Source organism: Oncorhynchus mykiss, chromosome 2, assembly GCF_057628025.1.
Source record: "Oncorhynchus mykiss isolate SJ-2025 chromosome 2, ASM5762802v1, whole genome shotgun sequence".
Classification (NCBI taxonomy): domain Eukaryota; kingdom Metazoa; phylum Chordata; class Actinopteri; order Salmoniformes; family Salmonidae; genus Oncorhynchus; species Oncorhynchus mykiss.
Genome location: NC_143023.1, coordinates 20938411 through 20957274, shown reverse-complemented (window position 1 = coordinate 20957274; position 18864 = coordinate 20938411). Strand labels below are relative to the sequence as shown.

The 18864-nt window shown below is 43.4% G+C and overlaps 2 protein-coding genes across 8 annotated transcripts; both read right to left on the bottom strand.

The window, feature by feature from the left end:
* Positions 1–1044: 1044 nt before the first annotated feature.
* LOC110537677 (uncharacterized) lies at positions 1045–15794 on the bottom strand. Of its 7 annotated transcripts, none has more exons than XM_090192457.1 (4): positions 15744–15794; positions 2990–3369; positions 2813–2888; positions 1045–2575 (listed from the first exon to the last, which is right to left on the bottom strand). In XM_090192457.1, the coding sequence occupies exons 2-4, from the start codon at positions 3335–3337 to the stop codon at positions 1191–1193; spliced, it is 1809 nt and encodes a 602-aa protein (XP_090048583.1). In that variant the 5' UTR covers positions 3338–3369; positions 15744–15794; the 3' UTR covers positions 1045–1190. The 7 variants fall into 7 exon arrangements, with proteins under 7 accessions (XP_090048583.1, XP_021479699.3, XP_036797872.2 ...); XM_021624024.3 differs by lacking the exon at positions 15744–15794 and adding an exon at positions 4845–5449; XM_036941977.2 differs by lacking the exon at positions 15744–15794 and adding an exon at positions 4805–5078.
* Positions 13952–18071, bottom strand: LOC110537735 (uncharacterized). Its single transcript, XM_021624092.3, has 4 exons — positions 17979–18071; positions 15921–16300; positions 15744–15819; positions 13952–15492 (listed from the first exon to the last, which is right to left on the bottom strand). The coding sequence occupies exons 2-4, from the start codon at positions 16266–16268 to the stop codon at positions 14108–14110; spliced, it is 1809 nt and encodes a 602-aa protein (XP_021479767.3). The 5' UTR covers positions 16269–16300; positions 17979–18071; the 3' UTR covers positions 13952–14107.
* Between the last annotated feature and the right edge of the window lie 793 nt (positions 18072–18864).

The following is an 18864-nucleotide window of genomic DNA, read 5'->3' as shown; positions in this document are numbered from 1 at the left end:
TAATAGACAAGCGTTTCCATTCCTGCGGTTAATATTTCACGGTACCTGACCAATCAAGCAATGACCTCTGGATTATGTGCAATAATTTAGAGGCTGTTTAAAAAAAAACATTTTTTACCTTTATTTAACTAGGCAAGTCAGTTAAGAACAAATTCTTATTTTCAATGACGGCCTGACAAGGTACAAAACTGTCGTTCTGCCCCTGAACAAGGCAGTTAATCTGCCCCTGAACAAGGCAGTTAACAGTGGGTTAACTGCCTTGTTCAGGGGCAGAACGACAGTTTTGTACCTTGTCAGCTCGGGGATTCAAACTTGCAACCTTTCGGTTACTAATCCAACGCTCTAACCACTAGTCTGTCGCCCGGATTGGTGTGGATTCTTAAATAAATATTAATTCTCGCCAAAAGTATCCGTTTTGTATCAGCATTTTTTGTAGCTTTGCCAGTTCTGACTCAAAATGGTGCAGCGGTTTAAGGCACTGCATCTCAGTGCAAGAGATGTCACTACCTGGTTCGAATCCAGACTGTATCACATCCGGCTGTAATTGAGAATCCCATAGGGCAGAGAGCAATTGGCCCAGCGTCATCCGGGTTTGGCCGGAGTAGGCCGTCATTGTAAATAAGAAATTGTTCTTAACTGACTAGATTAGTTAAATAAAGGTTACAATCAATGATGAATTGTCTTTGTATTATCAAGAGAGTTATTGTATGGATTATAAGCACCTGTTGTAAAGAGGATAAAGCATACCCTTTTATTTACTGTCCTGATTCTCCATAGGAAGACAGGTTGACTCCCACACTGACAATGTTGCCCTAGGTCTGGGATTTCAGAGACAAATAGCCTAAATTATTGAATCAATCCTCTTCAATAGCTTGCGTATTGTAATATGAAATGTATAACGTGCTGTAATATCAAAACCAGCCAGTGCAGGCCAATGATGGTTTACCAATAGAATACTGTGAGATTGAAATGTATGTGATATGGCTCTTATTTCAGCTCAAAGAAAAAACATACACAAAACACATCAGAACCAGACAACAGGCGTGCCATCTCTCACAGACTATAGAGGCCTTTATTGACATTACCACAACAGAGTCAGGCACAAAACCATCTTCTGTACATCACTGTTCCCTTATTAAATAACTACAACAAGAGTAAAAGAGTTGACTGTATATAAATAATCTAATCATTCAGCAACATCTAGGCAGGTGACCAGAGAGGTGGTGGGCGCGAGCAAAAGTACGATGGCAGCGGGGGCAGGAGTACGGTCTCTCACCAGTGTGGGTCCTCATGTGAGTTTTAAGGTGACCGACCATGCGGAAGCTTTTGTCACACTCCTGGCAGTGATATGGCCGTGAGCCATTGTGGATCCTCATATGTTTGCCCAGATCCCCTGAAGAGGTATAACAGCCGTGGCAGACAGAACATTCATACGGCTTCTCTCCAGTGTGGGTGCGTATGTGTTTTGTAAGATCTCCAGACTGAGTGAAGCTTTTGCCACACTCAGTACAGGTGTATGGTTTCTCACCTGTGTGAGTGCGCTGGTGGTTCTTCAGGTGTGCGTGTCGGAAAAATGTCTTGTCACACACTGTGCAATGGAAAGGCCTCTCCCCAGTGTGTGTGCGCTGGTGGGTTTTCAACGCAGCAATGTTTATGAACTTCAGCCCACAAACCCCACAATGGTAGTTCCTTTCATTGCTGTGGATCTTCAGATGTAACTTCAGATAACCTTTATCTGCAAAATCTTTACCACACACAGTACATTTGAAAGGTCTCTCCCCTGAGTGTGTGCGCAGGTGAAGCTTCAAAGAATCACTGTATGCAAACCGCCTGTCACATTTGGGGCAGGATAAAGGCTTCTCGCCAGAGTGAACGGTCATGTGAACTCGGAGGTGCCACATCCGGGCAAAATCCTTTCCACAATCCTGGCATTTGAATGGCTTGACCCCCGAGTGTATCATCATGTGTTTGCAATGACTGCTGGCTTCTGAGAAGCTCTTGCCACACTCCTTACAGACGTAAGGCTTCTCGCCGGTGTGTGTGCGCATGTGAATGCGCAGATTCTGAGGACTAGAGCAGCTTTTGCCACACTCTGAGCATGGCATACCGATGTTCAGACAGACAGGGCCATTCTCAAGTTTAGTGTCCTCAGGCTTGTGACACTGGTGAGGCCCCAGTCCCCAGCAATTCTTGAAGCTCTTTCCACAGTCAGCGCAACTGAGGTATCCATCTGTGAAAGCGACAGCCATTTTATGCCAAACCTTGCAGTGAGTATGCAGTCTGGCTATGTACTGGAAGCTGCGGGCACAATAGGGGCAGGGGTGGAGTTTTCTCAGAGAGGGAGAGGGGTGGGCCTGACGGGTGTGGACGTGTAGCTGCCGTGAGGTATGGAACATGCAGCTACAGTGGGGACAGCTGTGTGTGGGGGCATACACGGTTTTACTCGTTGAGACATGGCCTTTGAACAAAGCCAGGTACTGCTTATGGTGTTTGGTCTTCATGTGGTTCTCCAGGAAGTAACAGTCAGTGAAGGAGATGGTGCAGTGTGGACAAGGAAAGAACTGAGGAGAAGAGACTGAGGGAGGGACAGAGCAGTGGAAAGAAGGTAGAAAGAGTGAGAAGTGAGAGATGGGACAGAACATAGTTGTGTTTTCCTACATTTCCTCATTCAACAAAGCGCTTGAGTAAATATCTCTGCTAAATATACATTTCAAAGTTTGCTAAATTAATGTTCAGGTGATGTTCAAGTAATCCCATCATCCATTTCAAATACAGTGTTGAGGGTGAACTGGATGTATGAACTATGCCTTACCTCCATCTGTCTCGTCTGGGTTTTCCTCCTTCACCAAACACACTTTAGTGTCTCGCAGAAGAGTCTTAACCACCACCTTATGGATTAGAAAGATGAAGAAACCACAGTATGCATGAACCAAAGGTCAAAACACTCTTATCTAGTTACTAACTGTCACATGTTGGGAACTCTTCTTACATTAGACAATCTTGTTAGCATCACCATAGGACTCCTTGATATCTGGCTACACCCGGTCATTGGATTGGATGTATTTTGATGTTTGATGTGCTTCTTCTGGAAGGAAGGAACTGAACGGTTTGGTTCCTCTCCCATTCCCTGCTGTTCAAAGTCTGTTGGTTCCTCTTTGATTTGGATGGAGCTGATACAAACTCCTTTAGTAATGTAGGGTGCTTGACTAATGTCTGGTTCTTCTCTACTGCAGTCAACATCATCTGACTGTGTTCCACACTCTGTTTTGATTAGGTCTCGATGGTGTTTAGTCCTCTTGGTTTTGTTGTGTTGCTTTTTCCCAGGTTTGTTCTTCATCTTGTTGACTGGAGTGCTTCTTCATTTGAATTCTGTGGGGAAAAGAGCAGGTTTTATTGAGCATCACCCTTAGAGAGCTATACCAAGTAGTGATCATATTAATAAACCATGCAACACTATAAGTCACAGGAAGGCCAAAAAGATCATCAAGGCCAACAACCACCCGAGCAACTGCATGTTCACCCCGCTATCATCCAGAATGCAAGGTCAGTACAGGTGCATCAAAGCTGGGCCCAATACTGAAAAACAGCTTCTATCTCAAGGCCATCAGACTAGTACAGAGAGGCTGCCATATAGACATGAAATCATTGGTCATTTTAATAAATGGAACACTAGTCACTTTAATAATGCTACTTTAACAATGTTTACATATCTTGCATTACTCATCTCATGTGTATATACTGTATTCTATACCATCTTAGCCTATGCTGCTCTGACATTGCTCATCCATATATTTATACATTCTTATTCCATTAATTTACTTAAATGTGGGTGTATTAGGTTTTTGTTGTGGAATTGTTAGATATTTATTACTTGTTAGATATTGCTGCACTGTCAGAACTAGAAGAACAAGCATTTCGATACACTCGCAATAACATCTGCTAACCATGTATGTGTATGTGACTATCAATGTAAATATATACGTTTTTTAACAGTCAACCTACCAGTAATAATAGGCCTATAGACGGATTGGTTGTTTAGCAACAAACCCGACGCTTGTACAACTAATGCAAAACAGACGGGGTTGTCTTAAATTGCTGACAACATGTAAACTATATTTCGTCTCCAATGTTTATTAAAAACATAAATACATTTGCACAATGAGAACTTGTCTCTCAAATACATCGTTACATTTCTTGGTTAGCTAGCTAGCGAATTTGAGTCATAATAGCATAGATGACGTGGCAACAGTAAAAACACCTCAAAACACGACACGGTATCATTAACAAGATAAAACGATATGGAACCAGCCATTAACGATTCCCCACACGGCAGCTTCTTGTCATTGTTGTTAGCTATTTGCTATCCAGAATCACAACACATGGAGTTATGCCACATTGAAGCATGCGCATCCTTTTCGTGACGTTGTCAGCTAACCCTCAATATGACATTAGCATTCATGCTGCTACCAACCCCCTCCCTCAGACATAGCATAGCTCGTTATAGGATTATATTACAGGCAGCAAACTCTACTTACTGTTGCAGCCAACTAGCTACTGTTTTGAGCTGCTAGTAGCCTAGTCTTTGTAAATGAGAACAACACAACGAAGGCCAATTACTTTGTATCTTGTAAATGCTTAACGAGAAAATGGCACACAGCTTCACTTTCCTTTGTTGACGCCTTAAAACGCTGCACTTCCGGGTCTATGTCCGCAACGTTCCTCCACATAAAGAACAAGATCGTCACTAGTTACCACATTCACAAAGACAAAAACCCCAAATTAAAAAAAAAAAAAAACATTTTACCTCATTTATCGGACACTCCTTAACAGTAGTGAATGCATACCTTTTTGTACTGTTCCCCCGTGGGAATCGAATGCACAACTCTGACGTTACAAGCGCCAACCTCTACCAACTGAGCCACACGGAACCTATTCTACAATTTCAACAAGAAAAACGTGGTTTTAAACCTTAACCACAGTGATAACCTTATTTCTGAACATATTTTGACTTTGTGGATTTGGTAACTAGTGGAAACCATAGAACAAGGAACCAGATGCTTCACCGGATGTGTAAATCTGAAGCATCCGGTTGGAATATCCACTTCACACCAAATATGGTGTGAAGAAGCCCAGCGGTCTAGCATAAGAATGAGCCTGATGACTTGCACAAAGTTCTTCCGCTGCTCTGTCGTTCGCTATGTACTTTAGTCGGAGTCTCCCATAATTTAAGTAGTTTGTGGTGAAGAGGGGCACGAGCATCAAAGTCAACAACATATTTTCAAACCATCGCTTTACCCAGGGAGAAAGACTGCCCCCTCATTGAAGCATAGACAGCGATAGCGCTGACGTCATCCATCTATTCCTATGGAAAACTCACGATGGCGTATTTCAATTTAAAATGCGCGGCGCCATATTGGCACAGACAGAATAATCAGCAAGATATTTCAACAGGATGCATAAGTGTGAAGCATCCGGTTAGCGTTTCCACTCACTACCAAAAATGGTGATGAGAGAACACTAGAATCTATCCATCCTGCCCTGCCTGTCCTGCCCTGCCTGTCTTCGAAAGCCAAGTCAACAAACAGGTCACTGACCATCTCGAATCCTACCGTACCTTCTCCGCTGTGCAATCTGGTTTCCGAGCCGGTCACGGGTGCACCTCAGCCACGCTCAAGGTACTACACGATATCACAACCGCCATCGATAAAAGACAGTACTGTGCAGCCGTCTTCATCGACCTTGCCAAGGCTTTCGACTCTGTCAATCACCATATTCTTATCGGCAGACTCAGTAGCCTCGGTTTTTCTGATGACTGCCTTGCCTGGTTTACCAACTACTTTGCAGACAGAGTTCAGTGTGTCAAATCGGAGGGCATGCTGTCCGGGTCTCTGGTAGTCTCTATGGGGGTGCCACAGGGTTCAATTCTCGGGCTGACTCTTTTCTCTGTATATATCAATGATGTTGCTCTTGCTGCGGGCGATTCCCTGATCCACCTCTACGCAGACGACACCATTCTCTATACTTCCGGTCCGTCCTTGGACACTGTGCTATCTAACCTCCAAACAAGCTTCAATGCCATACAACACTCCTTCCGTGGCCTCCAACTGCTCTTAAACACTAGTAAAACCAAATGCATGCTTTACAACCGTTCACTGCCTGCACCCGCACGCCCGACTAGCATCACCACCCTGGATGGTTCCGACCTAGAATATGTGGACATCTATAAGTACCTAGGTGTCTGGCTAGACTGTAAACTCTCCTTCCAGACTCATATCAAACATCTCCAATCTAAAATCAAATCTAGAGTCGGCTTTCTATTCCGCAACAAAGCCTCCTTCACTCACGCTGCCAAACTTACCCTAGTAAAACTGACTATCCTACCGATCCTTGACTTTGGCGATGTCATCTACAAAATAGCTTCCAATACTCTACTCAGCAAACTGGATGCAGTTTATCACAGTGCCATCCGTTTTGTTACTAAAGCACCTTATACCACCCACCACTGCAACCTTTATGCTCTAGTCGGCTGGCCCTCGCTACATATTCATCGCCAGACCCACTGGCTCCAGGTCATCTACAAGTCCATGCTAGGTTAAGCTCCACCTTATCTCAGTTCACTGGTCACGATGGCAACACCCACCCATAGCAGGCGCTCCAGCAGGTGTATCTCACTGATCATCCCTAAAGCCAACACCTCATTTGGCCACCTTTCGTTCCAGTTCTCTGCTGCCTGTGACTGGAACGAATTGCAAAAATCGCTGAAGTTGGAGACTTTTATCTCCCTCACCAACTTCAAACATCTGCTATCTGAGCAGCTAAACGATCGCTGCAGCTACATAGTCTATCGGTAAATAGCCCACCCAATTTTACCTACCTCATCCCCAAACTGTTTATATTTATTTACTTTTCTGCTCTTTTGCACACCAATATCTCTACCTGTAAATTACCATCTGATCATTTATCACTCCAGTGTTAATCTGCAAAATTTTAATTATTCACCTACCCCCTCATGCATTTTGCACACAATGTATATAGACTCTCTTTTTTTTCTACTGTGTTATTTATTGACTTGTTAATAGTTTAGAAGGTCAGAACGTGACAATCCATGTCTAACTCTGTGTTGTCTGTTCACACTGCTATGCTTTATCTTGGCCAGGTCGCAGTTGTAAATGAGAACTTGTTCTCAACTAGCCTACCTGGTTAAATAAAGGTGAAATAAAAATGACAAAATAAATTACAAACAGAGTGGACTAAGTTTTTAGATTTTATCCTTCGCCAAAGTTTGTTTAGAAGGCCGAATTGGGTTACGGACATGTTCAATCTCTCCCTATCCCAGTCTGCTGTCCCCACTTGCTTCAAAATGTCCACCATTGTTCCTGCACCCAAGAAAGCAAAGGTAATTTAATTAAATGACTATCGCCCATAGCACTCACTTCTGTCGTCATGAAGTGCTTGAGAGGCTAGTTAATGATCATATCACCTCTACCTTACCTGTCACCCTAGACCCACTTCAATGTGCTTATGTAACAGATGTATATCGTACTCTCCTTGCGTTGTTTTCTCCAAATAAATCACATCAGCCAGTGGTCCCAGTTGAGCATCATTTATTTCTGTTGCTGTTGTTAAATGGGAAACAGCACGTTAGTTGTGCAGGGCTTAACGATATTGATGGGTGTCGATGGCAAAATCTGAAGCATGAAGACAACTGTGTTAGCAGTGGGCTTATGTGACCATTACATCAGTGTATGTTAGCTAACACACTTATTTACAGCAATCATATGCCAAAGCACATCCCAGAAAACCCCTCAATCCCTAACAGGCACCATATGCCCACACATGTATAAATCAGTAACGTACAGAAAACTTGTACACATTGTAAAATAGAAAACAGTATTCAGAACATGACCTACCCCTTACATCACATTTTCATACTGGGAAGGCTTGACGTTCGCGATCTCCCCCTATCTGCAAGCGGGGCCATACACAACACACCTTATTTTCATCAGAGTTGAACCAACCAATAAGAATGCTTGAACATTAAATACGCATTTCTTTAGAGGCAAGTGGAAACATAACCAACCCTGTTACACTTACCACCCCAATATATCCACAGAGGATGCAATCGCCATCGCACTGTCCTATCCCATCTGGACAAGAAGAATACCTATGTCAGAATGCTGTTTATTGTCTCTAGCTAAGCCTTCAACAGTATAGTACCGTCAAAGCTCATCATTAAGCTCGGGGCCCTGGGTCTGAACCCCGCCCTGTGCAACTGGGCCCAGGACTTCATGACAGGCTGCCCCCAGGTGGTGAAGGAATGAAACAACACTTCCACTTCGCTGATCCTCAACACAGGGACCCCACAAGGGTGCATGATCAGCCCCCTCCTGTTCTCACTGTTCACTCATGACTGTGTGGCTACGCACGCCGACAACTCAATCATCAAGTTTGCATATGACACAACAGTAGTATGCCTGATTGCCAACAATGAGACAGCCGACAGGGAGGTGAGGGCCCTGGTGGAGTGGTGCCAGGAAAATAACCTCTCCCTCATTGTCAACAAAATTAAGAAGCTGATCGTGTACTTCAGGAAACAGCAGAGGGAGCACACTCCGATCCACATCGAAGGGACAGCAGTGGAGAAGGTGGAAAGCTCCAAGTTCCCAGGCGTACACATCACTAACATTCTGAAATGGTCCACCCACACAGACAGTGTGATGAAGAAGGGGCAACAGCGCCTCTTCAAATTCAGGAGGCTGAAGAAATTCAGCATGGCCCCTAAGACCAATAGAAACCTTTACAGATGCACAAATGAGAGCCTCCTATCAGGCTGTATCACCACCTGTACGGCAACTGCACCACCCTAAACCGCAGGGCTCTCCAGAGGGTGGTACGGTCTGCCCAACACATCACCGGGGCACACTGCATGCCCTCCAGGACACCAATAACACAGGAAGGCCAAAAATATCAAACAACATCAACCACCCGAGCCACGGCCTGTTCACCCAGCTATCATCCAGAGGGCGAGGTCAGTACAGGTGCATCAAAGCTGGGACCAAGAGACAGCTTCTATCTCAAGACTGTTTTATTTTAAGGGATGGATCAGCATTTATATTGCAGATAGATTGTTGCTTCCATCAATGTAATTGTCTGCACCATATATTTTGGGGGTAAATATATTCATATACAGTTGAAGTCGGAAGTTTACATACACCTTAGCCAAATACATTTAAACTCTGTTTTTCACAATTCCTGAAATTTAATCCTAGTAAACATTTCCTGTCTTAGGTCAGTTAGGATCACCACTTTATTTTAAGAATGTAAAATGTCAGAATAGTAGTAGAGATAATGATTATTTCAGCTTTGATTTCTTTCATCACATTCCCAGTGGGTCAGAAGTTTACATACACTCAATTAGTATTTGGTAGCATTGCCTTCAAATTGTTTAACTTGGGTCAAATGTTTTGGGTAGCCTTCCACATGCTTCCCACATGCTTCCTTAAGCCATTTTGCCACAACTTTGGAAGTATGCTTGGGGTCATTGTCAATTTGGAAGACCATTTGCGACCAAGCTTTAACTTCCTGACTGATGTCTTGAGATGTTGCTTCAATATATCCACATAATTCTCCTGCCTCATGATGTCATCTATTTTGTGAAGTGCACCAGTCCCTCCTGCAGCAAAGCACCCCCACAACATGATGCCACCCCCGTGCTTCACGGGATGGTGTTCTTCGGCTTGCAAGCCTCCCCCTTTTCCTCCAAACATAACGATGGTCATTACGGCCAAACAGTTCTATTTTTGTTTCATCAGACCAGAGGACATTTCTCCAAAAAGTACGATCTTTGTCCCCATGTGCAGTTGCAAACTTTAGTCTGGCTTTTTTATGGCGGTTTTGGAGCAGTGGCTTCTTCCTTGCTGAGCGGCCTTTCAGGTTATGTCGATATAGGACTCTTTTTACTGTGGATATAGATACTTTTGTACCTGTTTCCTCCAGCATCTTCACAAGTTCCTTTGCTGTTGTTCGGCGATTGATTTGCACTTTTCGCACCAAAGCACGTTCATCTCTAGGAGACAGAACGCGTCTCCTTCCTGAGCAGTTTGATGGCTGCGTGGTCCCATGGTGTTTATACTTGCGTACTATTATTTGTACAGATGAATGTGGTACCTTCAGGTGTTTGGAAATTGCTCCTAAGGATGACCCAGACTTGTGGAGGTATACCATTTTTTTCTGAGGTCTTCGCTGATTTCTTTTGATTTTCCCATGATGTCAAGCAAAGAGGCACTCAGTTTGAAGGTAGGCCTTGAAATACATCTACAGGTACACCTCCAATTGACTCAAAGGATGTCAATTAGCCTATCAGAAGCTTCTAAAGCCATGACATCATTTCAGGAATTTTTCAAGCTGTTTAAAGGCACAGTCAACTTAGTGTATGTAAACTTTTGACCCACTGGAATTGTGATGCAGTGAATTAAAAGTGAAATAATCTGTCTGTAAACAATAGTTGGAAAAATGACTTGTGTCATGCACAAAGTAGACTTGCCAAAAGTCTGTTAGCAATAAATTTGTGGAGTGGTTGAAAAACGAGTTTTAATGACTCCTAACTGTATGTGAACCTAACTCTATGTAAACTCCGACTCCTAACTGTATGTGAACCTAACTCTATGTAAACTCCGACTCCTAACTGTATGTGAACCTAACTCTATGTAAACTCCGACTTCAACTCTATTTTATGTCGGAAAGAGTCAGTTATACGTTTCTGTCCTAGTTATAAACAAGTTATCATCTAGTAGGCTTCACCACTTACCAGAATAAGACACGCATTTAAATTCTATTAATCAAAATATATGTTTGCAAATGTAACATGATGATTGAGTGTCTATATAGCTGTACCATAATATTTGCATTGCTACTAAGTAAACCTCCAATTGGTCCCCCCTATTCCACCCACTAAAATCCCTCCTCATCCCGAGTTGGGTTGTCATCCCAATGCCCGGCAGACCACCCTCGACCCCCCGGATCCCATAGCCCCGGAGAAACCGGGAACCATCCTTCCAGAACAGAAGTAGATCAACTGCCAAATGCATTTCCATCGCCCTCACCTCGATTTATATTATATATAATTAGCTGTTAATGTTTGTAGTAATGTAGGCAATTTATGCAAAGGATTTTTACCTCTCACCAGTCTCGCCATTACCAAAATTACATTATGGCAAGCAATTATTACATTAGCAAACAACTATTGTGAATCTTCCTATATTGTCCCTAACATCTTTTACTCCCTCGCAACAGTTGTGGGATACACACACACACACTCATACACATTCAACCCCTTTCCCCCACAACAACCATAGACTCAGATTCTCAACAGTTGCACCATCCAGAGCCCAAATCAAAAAAGGTCTTGATTTACAAATGCATATACAGTTGCAGCTGTATGAGAAGGCCTGCAAAACTGTATAAAAAAAAAAGGTCAGAAATGGGGAGATTTGATTAACCATTGTCATGTCCTAGATGATGGAGGTCAGATATACCCCATAGACCATATTCCCAAGCATCTCTATGCAGACTGTTAAATAGCCATCACTAGCTGGCTACCACCCGACTACTCAATCCTGCACCTTAGAGGCTGCTGCCCTAAATACATAGACATGGAATCACTGGCCACTTTAATAATGGAACACTTGTCACCTTAATAATGTTTACATACTGCTTTACTCGTTTCAAATGTATATACCCTATTCTATTCTACTATATTTTAGTTAATGGCACTCCGACATTGCTTGTGCTAATATTTATGCATTTCTTAATTCCATTATTTTACTTTTAGATATGTGCATTGTTGTGAATTGTTAGATATTAATTCACTGTTGGAGCTCGGAACACAAGCATTTCGCTACACCCGCAATAACATCTGTTAAATATACTCTACCGTTCAAAAGTTTGGGGTCACTTAGAAATGTCTTTGTTTTGAAAGAAAAACACATTTTTTTGTCCATTAAAATAACATTAAATTGATCTGAAATACAGTGTAGACATTGTCAATGTTGTAAATGACTATTGTAGCTGGAAACGGCTGATTTTTAATGGATATCTACATAGGTGTACAGAGGCCCATTATCAGCATCCATCACTCCTGTGTTTCAATGGCACGTTGTGTTAGCTAATCCAAGTTTATAATTTTAAAAGTCTAATTGATCATTAGAAAATACTTTTGCAATTATGTTAGCACAGCTGAAAACTGTAGTGCTGATTATAGAAGCAATAAAACTGTCAGTCTTTAGACTAGTTGAGTATCTGGAGCATCAGAAATTGTGGGTTCGATTACAGACTCAAAATGGCCAGAAACAAATAACTTTCCACTGAAACTCGTCAGTCTATTCATGTTCTGAGAAATGAAGGCTATTCCATGCGAGAAGTTGCCAAGAAACTGAAGATTTCGTACAACGCTGTGTACTACTGCCTTCACAGAACAGCGCAAACGGTCTCTAACCAGAATAGAAAGAGGAGTGGGAGGCCCCGGTTTTACACTCTCATTTAAACTCCTTGTTTGTTGAAACAATGAACAAACGCCACCTGCTGGAGAAAGACCGAGTTTCTGCGAGTTATGCCTTCCTCTTCCTTTTTGTTAATCAGTGGTCTCACGCCGAGGCAGCTCGGTTCCAAATCGAATGCAATCTACTTTCAGCAGGTGCAAAACACGACTACACGCTTGCCTGGGAAAGATTGATCGAACCCCCTCATTGAAAACGACATAAATTAACTATTTCGAGTTAGTTATAAATGGGCGCGTTCGACATTGCAGCCGACTTTAAATGCAAGTCGAGACTGACTGATCAACAAATCACCTTGCATCATTAACCCTTTAACAAGCACACCAATTAATATATATATATATATATATATATATATTTATATTTATTAGTCTAATGCACTGTTGGCACATTGTGTCAGCTTCTTCAACCACAAGACCTACAACCCATAGCCTTGTTGCCCTAGGTCTGGGATTTCAGAGACTAGGGGATGTTCTCATTTGAACAAAAGGCTGTCCTCTCCTCGAATACTCTGTCCTCCGTGACCCAGAAACCGATAAGTGGTCGAGTGTCAATATGTTAGTAGGTGAACTGAGAAGTGTCCTTGCACCCTCATGTCAAGGAAGCACAAGATTATCCTACCCGAGTCCTTTGCGGGAGGGGCTACACCCCAATTTAAATCAGCTGTTCTTAACAGAGAAAAGCAGGCACGCATTTAAAAACGACATGCTACTTATCCTTTTATTCATAAAACTATCTAAATGACTTTGTACTACTTTAAACATTTAATTTGCATGTGAAGGAGTCTTCATACATGTGCATTTGTTTCCACATTTCCTCGCCTCCTCTCTTTGATGACCTTTGATTAGCTAGGCTAATTGAGAATGTCCCTAGGTCCACAATGTGACTATCAAAATGTGGGAATGATAGTGTAGCCTGAAAGCCAATCTATGCTTGATCCACAAATGTGGTCGAAGGTGTGACACAATTGCGAAGCCTCCGGAGGCATGCAGAGGCCAAATCAAGCTCCGTACCACATCACTGTGCGCCTCTCACATTTTGTAACAATGCAGAGGGCACTGTATAGCTCATCATTGGCATGATTGGTTGATGATAAGTGGGGGCAGGAGGTCCTGTATAAACATTGTTCTGGCTACTGTGGCGGCTGCATCTCAGTAAGTGCTATATGGTCACAGCAGATGGCAGATTTACCATGCAGAGCCTTTAAGAGCTTAAATCAATCCTCTTCAATAGCTTGCATTTCGTAATATGCAGTCAGACATGCTGCAATATCAAAACCAGCCAGTGCAGGCCAATGTATACTGGGAGACTGAAATGTGGGATATGACTCTCTTATTGGCTACACACGCCTCCAACTCAATCAACAAGTTTGCATACACAAAAAACACCAGAACTACATAACAGGCGTGCCATCTCTCACAGACTATAGAGGCCTTTATTGGCATTACCACAACAGAGTCAGGCACAAAACCATCTTCTGTACATCACTGTTCCCTTATTGAATCACTACAACAAGAGTAAAATACTATTTATATACATTCTAATTTCATCATTCAGTGACATCTAGGCAGGTGACCAGAGAGGTGGTGGGTGCGAGTGAAGGTGCGATGGCAACGGGTGCAGGAGTATGGTCTCTCCCCAGTGTGGGTCCTCATGTGAATTTTAAGGTGGTTGGCCAAGCGGAATCTCTTGTCACACTCTTGGCAGGGATATGGCCGTGAGTTATTGTGGATCCTCATGTGTCTGGTCAGATCAGCAGAACAGATAAACCGTCGGTGGCATTCAGAACATTCAAATGGCCTCTCCCCAGTGTGGATGCGCTTGTGTTTGGTCAGATCTCCAGACTGAGTGAAGCTTTTACCGCACTCGGTACAGGTGTATGGTTTCTCACCTGTGTGAGTGCGCTGGTGGTTCTTCAGGTGTTCATGTCGGAAAAATGTCTTGTCACACACTGTGCAATGGAAAGGCCTCTCCCCAGTGTGTGTGCGCTGGTGGGTTTTCAATGCTGCACTGTTTATGAACTTCAGCCCACAAACCCCACAATGGTAGTTCCTTTCATTGTTGTGGATCTTCAGATGCAACTTCAGATAATTTCTGTAAGCAAAGTCTTTACCACACACAGTACACTTGAAAGGTCTCTCCCCTGAGTGTGTGCGCAGGTGAAGATTCAGACAGTCCTTGTATGCAAACCGCTTGTCACATTTGGAGCAGGAGAAAGACTTCTCGCCAGAGTGAATAGTCATGTGAACTCGGAGGCGCCCCATCCTGGCAAAATCCTTTCCACAATCCTGGCATTTGAATGGCTTGACCCCCGAGTGTATCATCATGTGTTTGCAATGACTGCTGGCTTCTGAGAAGCTCTTGCCACACTCCTTACAGACGTAGGGCTTCTCGCCGGTGTGTGTGCGCATGTGAATGCGCAGATTCCGAGGACTAGAGTAGCTTTTGCCACACTCTGAGCATGGCATGCCAATGTTCAGACAGACAGGGCCATTCTCAAGCTTAGTGTCCTCAGGCTTGTGACACTGGTGAGGCCCCAGTCCCCAGCAATTCTTGAAGCTCTTTCCACAGTCAGCGCAACTGAGGTACCCATCGGTGAAAGCGACAGACATTTTGTGCCAAACCTTGCAGTGAGTATGCAGTCTGGCTATGTACTGGAAGCTGCGGGCACAATAGGGGCAGGGGTGGAGTTTTCTCAGAGAGGGAGAGGGGTGGGCCTGACGGGTGTGGACGTGTAGCTGCCGTGGGGTATGGAACATGCAGCTACAGTGGGGACAGCTGTGTGTGGGGGCATACACGGTTTTACTCTTTGAGACGTGGCTTTTCAGCATGGCCAGGTACTGCTTCGGGTGTTTGGTCTTGATGTGATTCTCCAGGAAGTAACAGTCAGTGAAGGAAATGGTGCAGTGTGGACAAGGAAAGAACTGAGAAGTAGATACTGAGGAAGAGGGAGGGACAGAGCAGTGGAAGGATGGTAGAAAGAGTGAGAAGAAAGCGATGTAAGGAGGAAACAGAACACAAACGTGATTTCTTACATTAACTCATTCAACAAAATACTTGAGTAAATATCTTTGCTGAATATTAATTTCAAAGTTTGCAAAATTAATGTTCAAGTGATGTTCAGGTAATCCCATCATCCATTTCAAATGCAGTGTTGAGGGTGAACTGGATGTATGAACTATGCCTTACCTCCATCTGTCTCGTCTGGGTTTTCCTCCTTCACCAAACACACTTTAGTGTCTCGCAGAAGAGTCTTAACCACCACCTTATGGATTAGAAAGATGAAGAAACCACAGTATGCATGAACCAAAGGTCAAAACACTCTTATCTAGTTACTAACTGTCACATGTTGGGAACTCTTCTTACATTAGACAATCTTGTTAGCATCACCATAGGACTCCTTGATATCTGGCTACACCCGGTCATTGGATTGGATGTATTTTGATGTTTGATGTGCTTCTTCTGGAAGGAAGGAACTGAAAGGTTTTGTTCCTCTCCCATTCCCTGCTGCTCAAAGTCTGTTGGTTCCTCTTTGATTTGGATGGAGCTGATACAAACTCCTTTAGTAATGTAGGGTGCTTGACTAATGTCTGGTTCTTCTCTATTGCAGTCAACATCATCTGACTGTCTTCCACACACTGTTTTGGTGGGGTCTCGATGTTGTTTAGACATCTTAGTTTGGTTGTGTTGCTTTTTCCCAGGTTTGCTCTTCATCTTGTTGACTGGAGTGCTTCTTCATTTGAATTCTGTGGGGAAAAGAGCAGGTTTTATTGAGCATCACACTTAGAGAGCTATACCAGGCAGGGATCATACTAATATCAAACCAGGGTCTGTAGTGACGCCTCTAGCACTAAGATGCAGTGCCTTAGACTGCTGTGCCACTCATGATCCCTAAACTAACTAGCTAATGTCTTGAGCTGCTAGGATTTGTATTTCATTAGGATGCCCATTAGCTAAAGCAGTAGCTACTCTTACTGGGGTCCACACAAAACATGACATATTACATAACATTCATCGATTAGGTACAGCACAAGGACAGAACATACACTTTAAATTAGAATACACACTTTTATACATTTAAGCCTTGGCATTCCATGCATTATATAGTCATTATAATGGCAATACTGCAGCCATTCATTTCCCATACATTGCCATCCTTTGCTCTACCGTTAAAATCGCTTTGTCTAAAAGCCGATTTATGCGGTCAGAGGCTCCATATGGATGGTGTGAAGCAAATGGATGGCGTCTCCCAAATGTTGTAACAATGTGGAGGGCTCCATTTAGCTCCTCCGCATTGACATGATTGGGTCACGGTAGGTAGGGATGGGAGATCCTGTATAAACACAAATTCATTCCTTGGCAACTGCCTTTACAACAGATCTGAGCTGCTTGACAAAGTGCAATAAGTATAAATGCCCTGACTTCTGCAGAGGCTTATCGCCGTAAATGCTGCACGGCCAATGCAAACATCAGATTGACCACGTAGCACCTTTAAACAAGTCAGGATATCATAATCTCGCAGCATCCTTGAACTCTGATATAATAATCTCACAGCAGAAATTGTTTTGTAAACACCAGATAGAATCTCAGAACATCAGGGGTGTAGTCATTAGTCCAACCACGAGTTTCTATTGGACAAATTCAGATAGGTCCCTCCCCGTTTCGTTCCTTTTGCTTCCGTTAAAGAAACGTTTTGCAACAGAATCAGCTAATGAATAGCCCCTGGAACCATCCTGTCCTTGGTTCTTCCGTTTGACGTCAATCTTATGTATTCGTGTGATTAATAGATGCTACTGAATGCAAGTGCAACCAGATGGGGAGAGGCAATGCAAGAGGGTGTACTCTGCCCAAAATCTGTCCACGTTAAGCAGATCATGAATTATGTATGGCGTTTTTGTATGGGGTCGGGGCAATGAGAGTGTCGAATTAAGTCAAGATAAAAAAGTAAATGCTATTGTAATACGTGCGGCTTATTTGATATAATAGAAGTTTGGTAATGCTTAGGTTATTACGAGTGTACTGATATAAGTGTGATGCACTGACATCCCAGCAACTTTGAGAAAATCACTTTATACTAGAGCTGTCCCTGTTGAAATTCAAGACGGTCTACAGGCGTTGGACGTTAACACCCCTCATAGAATATTCAAAAAATGAGATGTATCCACCTATCTAAAGAAAGCAATAGGGGGGACCTCGCCGTTGTCCTCTGTTGACAACGAATCCCCATTGTTAGGGCGGAGACACACGCATCTCGTCATTATATCCAGTATCTTTGGTGCAACACACGACAACGAAAATGCAATAATCACAGAAGTCGTTAACGAGTAGTCTTGTCTTTGTTGATAAGAACAATACAACAAAGGCTAACATATTTTATATCTCGTAAATGCTCAATGATAGAAGGGCAAACACAGCCTCGCCTACCTTTGTCGACGCCATAAAAACGCTGCACTTCCTAGTTTATGTCCTTAAAGTGCCTACTAAACCTGGCCTTGACCAATCAGGTAATGGATCCTCGATATGCCGCGATTTGGAGGCGGTTTATTGATGTGGATTCTTAAAGCAATATCCCTAAAAAATAAATAATACTGGAAATGTGTGGTATGTTTCTCATAATAAAAATAGGTATTTTATTGCAATAATAACAGGCCTCTTCTGCTGTCAGAATGTGGGAATGATACTGTACAGCATTGGTTCCCAACCGTTTTTAGTTACTGTACCACCAACTAAATTTAGCTTTGCTTGGAGTACCCTTGAAGTATCCCATGTGCATTTTACCAGTAGGCCTATAGTCTCATAAGTCTATGAGTTTTCAGGCTAGTACCCCTGGTTGGGAACCAATGCTGTACAGGACAAAGGTGATATCAACACCACTGCAGGCCAATGATGGTTCTTATCCATGGACTGGTACAAATCAGTTAATGACAGGATGGGTGGTTCTCTGTTCAAGTAGGAACCCTGTTAATCCATGCACATAGTGTAGATCAGAGGAGGCTGGTGGGAAGAGCTATTGGAGGACAGAATCATTGTAATGGCTGGAATGGAACAGGGGAGGGGCAGGTTTCTGGGGACAGGCAGAGAGGTGGGCCTGGCGGGTGTGAATGTCTAGCTGTCGTGGTGTATGGAACATGCAGCTACAGTGGGGACAGGCAGAGAGGTGGGCCTGGCGGGTGTGGATGTCTAGCTGTCGTGGTGTATGGAACATGCAGCTACAGTGGGGACAGGCAGAGAGGTGGGCCTGGCGGGTGTGGATGTCTAGCTGTCGTGGTGTATGGAACATGCAGCTACAGTGGGGACAGGCAGAGAGGTG